Source organism: Corvus brachyrhynchos, unplaced genomic scaffold (genome assembly GCF_000691975.1).
Source record: "Corvus brachyrhynchos isolate BGI_N302 unplaced genomic scaffold, ASM69197v1 scaffold115, whole genome shotgun sequence".
NCBI classification, from domain to species: Eukaryota; Metazoa; Chordata; class Aves; order Passeriformes; family Corvidae; genus Corvus; species Corvus brachyrhynchos.
The window spans coordinates 12,057,065-12,069,214 of record NW_008239553.1 but is presented as its reverse complement, the minus strand read 5'-3'; the positions used below and the strand labels follow the sequence as shown (position 1 = coordinate 12,069,214).

At 45.0% G+C, this 12,150-nt stretch overlaps 2 protein-coding genes across 4 annotated transcripts in view; one reads left to right on the top strand and one right to left on the bottom strand.

Annotated features, from left to right (window-relative positions):
- Positions 1 to 3,034, bottom strand: part of CCDC177 (coiled-coil domain containing 177) — an 8,883-nt gene extending 5,849 nt beyond the window's left edge. The window contains exon 1 of the mRNA XM_008639723.2: positions 3,025 to 3,034. Coding sequence (XP_008637945.1) covers positions 3,025 to 3,034 — 10 coding nt within the window. The remainder of the gene's footprint in view (positions 1 to 3,024) is intronic.
- SUSD6 (sushi domain containing 6) overlaps positions 430 to 12,150 on the top strand; it is a 91,934-nt gene continuing 80,213 nt past the window's right edge. Inside the window, exons 1-2 of one of the 3 annotated variants that reach the window (XM_017741752.1) lie at positions 430 to 1,086; positions 9,862 to 9,974. The gene's annotated coding sequence lies outside the window, so the exon portion shown is untranslated. The remainder of the gene's footprint in view (positions 1,087 to 9,861; positions 9,975 to 12,150) is intronic. The other 2 variants (XM_017741750.1, XM_008639519.2) reach the window with 2 other exon arrangements.

Below are 12,150 nucleotides of genomic sequence, written 5' to 3'. Positions count from 1 at the left end.
CCCGCGAGGAGCCTGTCCCTCCCTGCAGGCACCCCCGCTCCCTGTGTGCGCATCCCTCCATCCGTGCGTCCTGCCCTGCGCCTGCCCCTCCGAGCTCACGTCTTTCCCTGCAGACCTTCCCCAAATGAGCGGCACTTTCACGGTCGTGCCCCCTGTTTTGCACTGTTCCTGCACACAAACAAGCCCATCTGTATTTAACGTTAATGTAGAGCCTGTCCCTCCCTGCAGGCACCCCCGCTCCCTGTGTGCGCATCCCTCCATCCGTGCGTCCTGCCCTGCGCCTGCCCCTCCGAGCTCACGTCTTTCCCTGCAGACCTTCCCCAAATGAGCGGCACTTTCACGGTCGTGCCCCCTGTTTTGCACTGTTCCTGCACACAAACAAGCCCATCTGTATTTAACGTTAATGTAGACAAAGATAAAAGGGGTGTAAGAAGGAGCAGGAGATGCTAACCCAGTTGTACAGATGGCAAACTGAACCCCAGGGAGATGAAGGTGCCTTGGGCCGCCTAGGGAATTCATGCCAGAGCTGGAAAGGAATGGTAAAGCTCTCAGATTTCAGTTCAATGCAGTTTCCAACCATGAAACCTTATTCCTTTTGTGCCAGTGTAAGTTACTGCTTGATGCAGAGATGTGTCAGGCAATACAGTACACCTTTTTGAGTACCCACTTTGAATATGGTGCTTGCAGTTACTTTGAAATATCCCTGGTTTCTACAGGGATCCTGGGCTCAACAGCCTCAATGCAGTCGAGAAATGCTTTGCTCTGGAAATACCATTCAGCCAAAAGAGGATCGCTGCTGCTTGTGGAGGTGCAGAGCATCTGTGCCACTTAGTGGAGCAACTCTGATTTTTTCAGGCAGAAGACAGGAGTAGTAAACGCACCATTAGTCACTGTGTTATGAAGTCAATGATTTTCAGCAATTTCTCATTTAACTTCTGCAGGTACAGCTTAATATGCTTTGCTTTAATACGGAAGGATATGATACTCACCAAAGGACTTTCCAGGATGGCCCAGGACAAGGATACAGAGCAACAGAAGGACCCAAAAAGGCCTGGGAGTTCTTAGCAGAAAGCTGAGGAGCTGCAGGTTGGTTGTCATTTCATATTGTACAGGCAAAGACTTTGAATTGTGCTCATCCCGGTGCTGATGAATGCACAGGGTAATGATGCATCCACAGCAAGTGAGCAAACTCCACCAATAAGCCATATTGACTAGTCTGATCTCATTCATTCATCGTCATGATGGTCTGCAGGGGACAGGTACAGAGTTTGTTTATTAGTCACGAGAAAAATCCTCAGGCCAGGGAACAGCTCTCTGCTGTCTGAAGAGCCCAGTCTTCTGGCTGATGGGGCTAACCATTACTACTTGCTGTAGCACTGTAGCTACAAGCCACAGCCGTGTTCCCTCCTCATGGGAAATATTAAGCTGGTAGGTGTATATTCCAGGTAGGGTGTAGGCTCCTCCAAGTTTTTGGCAGGTTGCTATTTCAGCCTTCATTGGGACTGTATTTGAGCCTTGATCTTTTCAGGTTTCCTTGTGGATCTTTGGGAGTCCTGTAAGTGGTCTCTCCCAAATGCAGTTAAAAAGGGATTTATCAGGAGATTTGTAGAAGCAGCTGGATGTGACTTTAGGAGACATTACCACACACTATCCAAACATGGAATCATATCCCTACCTTGTCAAGACTAAAGGAGATTTGGGATAGGGAAGGAGGAGATCACTGGAGGAGTTTAAGTGAATCGCTGCTAGTGAGTCATTTTCCCAGACACAATTATAAAGCCTAATTCTCTGTTGGCTAGATACGTCTAGAAATATGTGTGCTGAGGTGGAGCAGTACTATAAGGTTACCTTTAATAAACATTTTCCTGTTTTGCCTCACTACTAATGATAGCAAGAGATGCAGGGCAGTGGAAAACTGGAACTACAGATTGAGTGGGTGGAAATTTTTGTATCACTTTGACAAATTCTTCCATATGCCTTCCATTGCTCATGTATTAAGTACTTTCTTCCCATCCAGCTTTAAAACTGCCCATACCTGAGTTCTTCTCTGCTCTCTTCATGAGAACTATTTCACAACCTACTACAGCTCATTGGTAAAAGCTTTTAAGTTACTTTCAGCTTTGGTTTTCCCTCTCTTTGTTTTGTCTTCTCTAAGTAATTTGCACTCCCTCCTGCTTGGGTGTATGCCTTACAAATGTTTGTAAACTGTTTCTATGTCCCCTCAGAGACACAGAACACATACTGTCATCACAAATCAATCTCCCATAGTTGCACAAGAAGCTGTCACCTGTCTCCTCCCAGTGTGTCAGACTCTCATGGTAGCCACAGCCCTGAACTTAGGAGTGGGCTCCTGCCCAGCACTGAGCTCTGTGCTGCCTGGCAGGGTAGCTGTGTGCTCATTCCTGGTGCTGGAGCGTTGCCTTCCTCCTCCCTAGCTAATTTCTTTGTGTCCCCTTCTCTAATTATCTAGCTCTCCTAAGGCTAGATCAACATAGTTTGACTTTCCAGAACTCTTCCTTCCTCTGTCAAGAGGAATGTTAGTTCGTGAATTATTTCCTCCTTGCTAAATAGCCTTTGTTTTCCAGGTTGAATCCTGTCTTCCTCTAGTTTGCAATTTCTACTCTCTGTCTCAGGCTGTTTATATCATTCTTGGGACGACCCTGACCTATTGTCAGCTCTCAGCCTGTTCCCTCTTGCTTAGACTCTTGCTGGTTTTGCACCAGAGTATTTCTGCACCTTCCTGAGCCCTGCAGATAAGGGGAAAGTGACAGCCTTGGGGAGAGGAGAGTAAGGAGCCCTCTGACACAATTTTTGCTGGTATCTTCCAGGCATATTGCCCTTCTTTTCCTAGTTGCTGCTGGGACACAGGCACCAAGCATCTGCCCAAATATGTCCCTTCCCTGCCCAGATGCAGCTCCTGCCCCTCTCCCAGGATACACCAGACCCTCTCCAGCTTTTTCTGTCAGCTGGATGGTTTAAGCATTATTTTAAAACTTTAATGAGGTACTTAGTCTAATGTCTTACTGATCCCCATCGCCGTGGTATCCCTGGTTCTTTCCCTCTGAACAGCCACTTGTCACATGCCATAATCCTTTGTTTACAGTCCTGCAGCTCATCCATCTGAATGATTTTGCAACCTGCTATGTGATAATGCTGAACATAAAGTCCCATTTGACTTTATACATTGGGCTTGCCTGATAGCCAAGGTCCAAAGCCCAGCATGCGACAATGTCAGTGTAACAACCTGACAAAAGCCAAAGTCCTCCGTGAGATTTCGGTGTTGGTTCCTTTTTTACATTTCACATGCTTTGCCTTTGGTTTTTGTCACTCTGTGCTTCTGCTTTGCCTGCAGTACTGGCACAGCCTGCCTTTCCCTTCCTCCATGGGTGGCAGGATGCTCCTGCTGCCGCAGACTGCCTGCTGGGGAGATGTGGGCAAGGCTTCCCTCCTCTGCAGCCCCCTGCCAGGCTGTTCTGGTGTGGTGAGTGCACAACATCCTGAGAGACTTCAAAGTAACCACCCAAAGCTGAGGCACTGTTCCCACCGCTCACAGCCCAGAGGCTCTGCCTAATGTTGTCATCTGTGGCTGACCCTCATTGGAGTCTCTAGGCAAATGGAGCTTCTGGCTGGGGCAGATGCACAGAGCAGGGATGCAGAGAAGAGATGGGGTGTGAGGAGGTAGCTGGGAATGGTGACATATGGTGGGGGTGATGCAGAGGGCTACTGCCAGAAGCAAAATGTTTGGCAGCCACTGGGGACAGACTTGCACTGCAAATACTATATCTTTCACTCTAATATAAAGCTGGAGTCTAAGGCCAGTGTGCTGACAGTGAGTTGTTATTCGTGTTTATCTTGCTGGGTAACACCATGGGGTGTGCTGTTTGCTGTCTCACTGAAACCAGTTAGTCCGCAGTAACTAAAAGATTTTGTTGGTCCTTGGCTGAAAGGATCTGCAGAGAGTTGTCTCTCTCTGTATTAAGGACTGGCAGCAGTGTTGCTGCATGGATGCCTTCTTGGAGTCAAGCTGAACAGCTCTCTATTTGGCTTTGTGCAAGTTTGGCACATCTGCAATAGTTTTGTATTTGGGTAAACCTAGTCAGTTACCAGGGCTGTTTGAAAAAAATATGGTAGGCTGGCAGAGAAAATGAGGGGGAAAAACCTTGTCACTGCATATTTCCATGGAAACAATATAGATGTAAGAGTAGATTTTATTTGGGTTTTGGGATATTCTGTTGTCAGTGGTTATATCTGGAGCAATTAGAATGTTGGCATATATTGGCACAAACCAAACCCCAGATGTGGCTGTTGAACCTAAGGCACTCAGTTCTTTTGGTCAGGCCTTGCTTCTTTAGAGAACTTATGGATTGTGGGGGAGTTATGGAGCCTCTGCACACGGTGAATCATGGAGGATTTGGCCCCAAGATCATAGGGCAAACTTAAGATGAGGTAAAAAAATACCTGAAATTAGTATGAGGATGTTTTTGTTATGAGAGGTCTGAGTACACCACTGGAGTGAGCCATGCAGGACTACAAACTACATGTGTATGAGCTAGTATCCATATACAAATAGTGCAGTCACCCAGAATAGTCTCTAATAAGCAAGTGCCATTGAGTGTAAACTCAACAGGAAGGTTACATCCTAATGCTGCATGGTTACATTTTCAAGCTGAAGCCAAAATGCAATTACATCCCATTCATTTACTTGAAAACTGTTGGTTTTGAGCAAATGATCAGTCTTCCATGCTGCTTCAGTTTCCAAGCTGTGCTATTTATTCTAACACAGCCTGGAAATCACAACATGAAGCTACTGAAGAACAGTGGGAAGTATGACATTGCTGGTGATACTCTTCAAGGGAAGTAAAATGCAAAGTGGAATCAAACAGAACAAACTGTCAGATTAAGACTGGAGATTTTAAATTATTTTCATTTAAACTAATCTGAGGTGTGTATTAGCTGAATAGTAAGATTCTTTCTCTTTTTGTATGATTTCTACCTTCAGCACTGCTTGGATTTTATTGGTTAGGTATTTTTAGAACTGCAAAAATCTCACATCACTCCTCCTTTGCCTATCAGAAGCCATCAGAACATAGTATTCTAGGATATAGTATTTAATGTTCCAATTTAAATATGAGCTAGTTTTCCATTCCTAGATTGTACTTGGTCTTGCCTGATGGTACTGTGCCAAGGAGCTGGCAGACAGAAGGAAGAGATTTGCTGTCTGCTTCTGCTCTCATCTGGGAGTGATGCACATCAGGGAGCATGAGAGAGGTCAGGATTTGGAATCTGGACCTTTCTTTGTTTTGTTATCCATACACCCATGCTTATGGAGTGTAAAGGATGTATATGGGGCCTTTGCATTCAGCCTGCATTGGTGTCTAATATGGCCTGGGGAGAAAGGCAGAGATGTTAAACCCATGATGCCTGCTCTTGAATTCAGGAGAACTGGAGGACAAATATTCCACTCATGGAGGCAAAGTGAACACACATGGGCAGGGTTGCATCACTCACCGACATTAGGTCCACAGGAGGTTGCCCAGGCCTGAGTTGCCCCTGCTGTTTTAACACTGTTTAACAATGACCTGAGCCACCAACACTGCCATGACTTTGGCCAAAGCCCCTTATGAATAATTCTGCTTAATTACCGGTGAATGGCTGCAGCTGAAGTCTACTACCCATAATGATAGGATTACATTTAAATTCCTCAAGTTATACCTATAGCTATATGTTTAGACTTTGGAGGGGATAAACTCTATTATTCTTTTACAACATGAGCTGGGATTATGAATTCCTTAGGCATCAGAGAGCATCTGTCCAGAACCGCAGAGGCCATACCAGTTCCAGTGCAGTTCAGAACTCATCATCTGAATCCCATGTCAACAAAACCTCCCCAAGAGGGAAAACTGTTCTACCTGAAGAATGAGTAATTGCAACTGGAGACGGTGCCAAATGGATTTTTCTTTTCTATTGGGCTGATTTCTGGGAATAAAGCCAGCTGGAAGACTGCTAGAAGAAAATCTCCTAGCTCTGATCATATTTGCAATCACTTTTTATACCAGATGTTGCCTCACAAAATATGAAAGTCAGCAGACAGTAGTTTTAGTATGCAGCTTGAAAAGGACTGAGTTTTCTATAAAGAAAAGAAAATGAAGATTTGCTGCTTCCTTGAGGTGTACAGAGTCTGTGTATAGCCAAACAATGCAAAATTGTGTGGAAAGAACAGGTGGGAATCCAAGAACTTAACAAATGTCCTGTGACAAAAACCTGCTGTGTAATAGAAAGACATCTACAGCTACCCTTAATTTTGAAGAAAAAGTCAAGAGATGCCTGACTTTCTTAATTTAATTTTCAGAGTTGACAGAGGAGAAGCTGAGAGTAAATTTGGCTGCTTTTTGGGAAATCATGGAACATGAAGTTGTTGGAAAGAAGGAAGGGTTGAGAACAATGGGTGTTAGATAGGAACAGGTTCAGTTCTTTGCTTGTCACTTTTTTACTGAGCAAGTGGTGTGAATTGGTATCTATGGTATCTGTACCGCCCTCTTCCATCTGTGAAGAAGAATAATAGCACCTTCCCTAAGCAGTGCATAGCCAATGTGATAATGAAGCCCTGTATTAAATATATTAGATAAACTTGGCAGTGAGAGGGTTTCAAATGTTTGGAAGGTAACTTAAATTGCTTACAGGATTTTATGGTGAAGGAGGTCTTGTCCTTTGTCCTCTTTGAAACAGAATCCCTCAGACAAGCAAGAGTGATCCCCTTTACCTCTTTACTGTAACACATAAGCAATGATGCAGCTACTGTATCATTGAACGTACTAAAGGGATGGATAGTTTCCCATAACAGTTTTGTAGAATTGGTGCTTCCTATGCATGTGTATATAGGTCAGATCCTGCAGTTTCTCTCCTTGAACTAACAGTCTCACTGGACTCAGTGATTTGGGTTTTGTTGTACAATTTTTTTCTTCCAACCCTCATGCTTTCAAGCACAGTGTAGGGATGAGATTCATGAGATGATGCTAGTAGAGGTCCATGGCACTGAAGAACACCACAGTGAGATACCTGTGCAGCATGGCTGCTGTACAGTGGCACTGTGTCCAGGCAAATTGTTCTGCTGGGATTTGAGTGCGATTCTCTGGGACATGGGGTAGGTGCTGATTGTACCCAAATGAAGCAAATGCTAAGAAGGCAAATGTGATCTTCTGGTTTATTGGGCAAAGTGTCTCTGATAGAGGTGAGGAGTACACCACTGGTTTGCAAGCTACTGAGGAGACCCTGTGCAGAACACTGTGGGTTATTCCAGTGTTGGGAAATCCTGCAGGCAAAACTCTGGTAAGATTAAATTGAGACAGCAGGGCTAGTTAGGATGATCAGTGAACCAGTAAGCTAGCCTTAGGACAGGGCACTAAAAGTGCTTCTATCCTGTGGAATGAAATTTGAGGCAAGATGTGGCAGACTTTTAAAAATATGCAAGGGACCAGGCAATTTGCTCCACCAGTGCCTTTCATGTATCCTGCATTTTGCTGTGCTAACCCAGGGGCATGTCACATACACCCTCAGAAATGCAGACTCTGAAGAAACCGCTCCTGTAAAAAACAGGGTGGTTTGGTTGTTGACTTCAACATTAGCAAGACCTACAGGAAACTCCCTTTTCCTTGCTTTGAACATTTAGCCCTTAAGTGAAGTGGAATTAATACCATTTTGCTGTGTGGCTTGAAACTAGCACAACTGGAGCAGAAGTCAATTTGCTGTATTTGAAAGAAAATTAATTAAGGCCTCATTTGTTTCCCTCAGAGAGAAAAGCTCTGGGTAGTTTCCAGGAGATGATTTTTTTTGAGCTTCTCTGGTACAGGCCTATATGTACAGAACAAATGTAGTGCAGCTTCGAGACCCAAATCCCTATAAAATCGAGGTTGTGAGCTGAGTCTTCTGGCTCCCATGACAGCATGAAAGCCCTGGTGACTGCTCCACAACTGCATGTTGCATTTCAAGTCACAGAAAGGAAAAATCTCTTAATGCAGTGCATGTTTGCAGTACTCCAGGAAGGGAAATGTCATGGCAAGGATAGTGCTCATAGCCAGGTTTAGCCTTACCTGTTCTTCATCAGCAGACTGTGAACTCAAGTGCCCTAGCAAGGCAGAAGGGTGGATGGTGTGCCAAGATTTCTCTTTTATTCTTGTTTTTCCCGTGTTGCTTTAATAGTCTTTCGGAGATGAGCTGCTCTATTTACATCTACTCTGAATAATGAATAATGCCTTGCTAAACACAAAAGAGGTGTGTGGGTTCCAGTGTATGATACTGGAAGTGTAACCAAGGGCTAGCAGAATGGGAGATGTGTGCAGAAGGAAGTGGGGAAAAAACAAAAGCAAACAAGAGATGTATAATCTACAGGAGGCTAATGGGCTGTGAGGATTTCAAAAGCACTTAAAAACTGATTTAGTCCTGCACAAATCCTACTTCAAACAAGTTGCCCATGAATAGGTCACAGAGGTGTTACCAGCAAGAAGGCAAAGGAAGAAGTGTGTGCGTGGCTGTCATGTATGCCCAAGTGGGAGATGCTGTTTGCTAGAATGAGGCATGGCATGCTGGCAGCTCCAAGAAGCAAAAGGCATCTCTGATGTGATGCCAGCTACTTGCTTTCCCACTGGAATCTGGATGCGAGGGTTGATGGAAACAGAAAAAGGTGAGTAGCGCTCCTGCGTCATAGCGGTAAGAGTGCTCTCTGAGAAAAAAAGGCTTGTGAGAGAGTCCTCTGAAGCCAAAAAGTCTTTGATGACTGAGCTGGGAGCTCAAGGGTGTCTGTAACAGCCTTCCTTAGAGTGAAGCTGTCTTAGTCTTTTGGTTTGCTGGCTGGACAGCAATGTGGAGGAGAGAACAAATGGCATGGAGCAAGTACAGCACTCCCTCTTTGTCTGCAGGGGCACACAGCGCTGGGGAGAAGGAGGTCACATAGAATGGTAACATTACCAGGGCTCATGGCCAAGGATAGATTGTGAGATTGTGTGACAGCCTGAAGTAACATTATCTCTTAGACTATGTTTTTTCTTCACTTCTGATAGTGCTTAGGCTGTCATGAGACCTTTTCCAGCTCAGCACTACCATCAGAAATCATATTTTATCAGTGGCTTCCCTTAGAAGTGAAGTTACCTTGAAATTGGAGTCATGTTAGATAATGTGGCACCTGAACAGACTTCAGTAACTTTTGAAGTTGTATTGGGTTTGCATGGCCAAGCTTTGGTAGTCAGGGGGAGGGGTACAGGGGCAGCTTCTGTGAGAAGTGGCTAGAAGCTTCCTCCATGTCCAGCAGAGCCAATCCCTGGTGGCTCCACAGACGCATGTGCCTCATCAAGGCTGGGCCAGTTAGAAATGGTGGTAATGCCTGTCCTTAAAGGACTGCACCCCATGGAAGAGTGACCTACACTGCAGCAGTTTGAGCGGGACTGTTGCCTGTGGGATGGACTCACGTTGCAGCACTTTGCAGAGAGCTGTTGCTTGTGAGGTGGACTCAGGTTGGTGAAGTTAATGGAGAACTGTCTCGCGTGGGAGGAATCCATAGTGGGACAGGGGAAGGATTCCTCTCCCTGAGCAGCAGGAGAAGCCATGGGTGATGAACTGACCATAACCCCCATTCCCTGTCTTTCTGCACTGCTGGGGGTGGAAGTAGAGCTCAGGAAGGAGGGAGGGGTGGAGGAAAGGTGTTTCGAAGGTTTTATTTTACTTCTTATTATCCTGCTCTGATTTTTTTACTAATAAATTCAATTAATATCTCTAATTCAGCCTGGTTTTGCCCATGATGGTATTTAATGAGTGATTTCTCCTGGGCCTGAACTCATGAACCCTTTGTTGTATTTTCTCTCTCCTGTGCAGCTGCAGAGGGGAGCGATAGAGAGGTTTTGGTGGGTGCCTGGAATCCAGCCAGCATCAACCTACTACAGAAGTCCACCATGGGATGGAAGGAATGGTTAGGTGTGTGCAGGAGGGTAAGAAGTACCATTTGTTTTCACAAGGTTGTGAAGGGCTTTCGGCAGTTTGAATGACAGAATACAAATTTCATGTCTGGGATTAAAAATATGTTTCTTTTATCTGAATAATCCAGTGGCAGGTCTGGATCCAGAGGGCAGCAACTGTCCCTGTGGGGCCTATCAAGGCATGCAGAACAGTGTGCATTTGCATCACTACGAGAGATGTTTTATATTGCTGTAGAACATGTCCTCTCCAGCCCAGCTTCCACTGCCATCCCACTGCTGCAGGTTTGCCAAAGGAACCAGGGCAAGATGTGGTGTGGGGTGTCCCACTGCCCCCATGTATGGGCTGCCCTTTTCCCTAGCCCTGTGCCAGTGAGTCTGACCGAATCCCATCGGTGTCTTTGCCAGAAAGGAGTGTATTGATGGACTAAGACTTCTGTGATAGTAAAACTCCCCCTGTGGAGTAAAAGCAACATCCATAACCATTGGATAAGAAATTGTTTAATTAGATGGGGCTGCACAAAATAAGCATGCTTTGACCTTCCAGTGAAGTTTGGCAGCTTTTATGCTTTAAAATTTCTATTACCAAAAATGAAATGTTTTGATGAATTATTTATTTTCATTTCTATTCAAGCAACCTGAAAGCAAACGTCAGGAAAATCGTGCCAAAATACCTGGGTTGAGACCATAAGCTTTGTGCCTTGGGGGGAGGTGCTCTGTTGGTGGCAACTCCCGACCTTCCTTTGTTGACACATGTAATAAAGAGAAAATGTTTCTTCAGAACCTGGAGCCTGAAAAGATTGGAACCAGTCGGTCACAGGCACTGGGCTGGAAGAGGGCTGTAACTGTTTTGTGGGCAGTTGGTGGCATTTACTTCCTCTGAAGCATTGGCAGTTGGCTGTTGCTGGTAACAGGAGGTTGGATCAGACTGGCTGGTGGTCTGATGCAGTGTGGCAAATCCAATGTAAAAGGCATTAGTTAATGTCTGTGTGATACTTTGGACATATAAGATGGTCTGTAAATGCTGATTTCTGTGATTCCATAATAAACAAAAAGCCAAGCGCAGCCACATTAGTGTATCTGAGGCCTCAAAGGAAGAGCATAGTATTTTTTATTACGGCTTGATACAGTTATAAAGAGAAATATGTATGAATGAGAATTATGGAAACAAAGTATAGCAGAGAAATTAAAAGGATCTCTAAATGTTTAAAAAAGTTGAACTGGTTGAAGCCAAAAATGTGATGAATCAGTCCCTAGTGAGAGGTCATTTTAGTGAGAATTTGCCAGGACCTTTCTCTGTGCATTAATGCCATGAGCAGAGGGAGTACCATGGCAGCCTCCTCACAGCTCTGTTATTTCAGAGGTACAAAAGTTTCTGAACTTTTCCGTCAGGTCCAGGACAGTTGTACTAATTGATCAAACCACAGCAAAACACAGGCCAATATTTTAATTCTGTGCCTTCCACCTTTGCATCTGAGATTTCACAAAAAGCAGCTGTGTGAATCAGCAGGTTTGTGTGCAGCTCTAGCTCCCACTCTTCCTTCCTGCCTTTACGCATGTTTTCCGGATGATGATGTAGTTTTTTCCTGCTTTTTGGTGTTGAAGTGCTTACAAGGGGAGTATTTATAGGGAATGTTTTGTGATGTATAATATTCATGTCCTACATCAGATGAAGTGATAAGGCATTGGTAAGCTATAACCTGTTATGGGCTTTTACTATGAATGATCACCATACTATTGCAGAAGAACAGTTAAACTTCCCTTTACCTTTCTAGTAGAACTACATATGGTTCCTTCCCCATATGAGAGGAAGAACAGCTCACTCTCCACAGCAAAACATGAATAACGTAGCAGATCCATAGAAGTTAGGTGTTATTTCAAGCAATAGAAGGGAAAGCAAAGCAAGGAAGCCTCCTTGATTCCCTTGATTGGGAGAGGCTGTAAAAAGCAGATGAAGAGAGAGGAGGTGGCAAAAAGGTGTAAGCATCCCACTACGCCTGTATGCACTAAAACCCTGTGAGCCTGAGTGTGACCTCCTTCCAGCCAGCACTGTGGCTCTGCTGGTGCTGCACAGCAGGACGGACCCCTCTGTGGCTTGTGCTACCACAGGCCTGTCGCCAGCGGAGTGACGAAGGGTCTGCCAGCAGGTGAACTGGTGGGACAGGGCAAGGAGCGGGCTGGCAGGACTGTG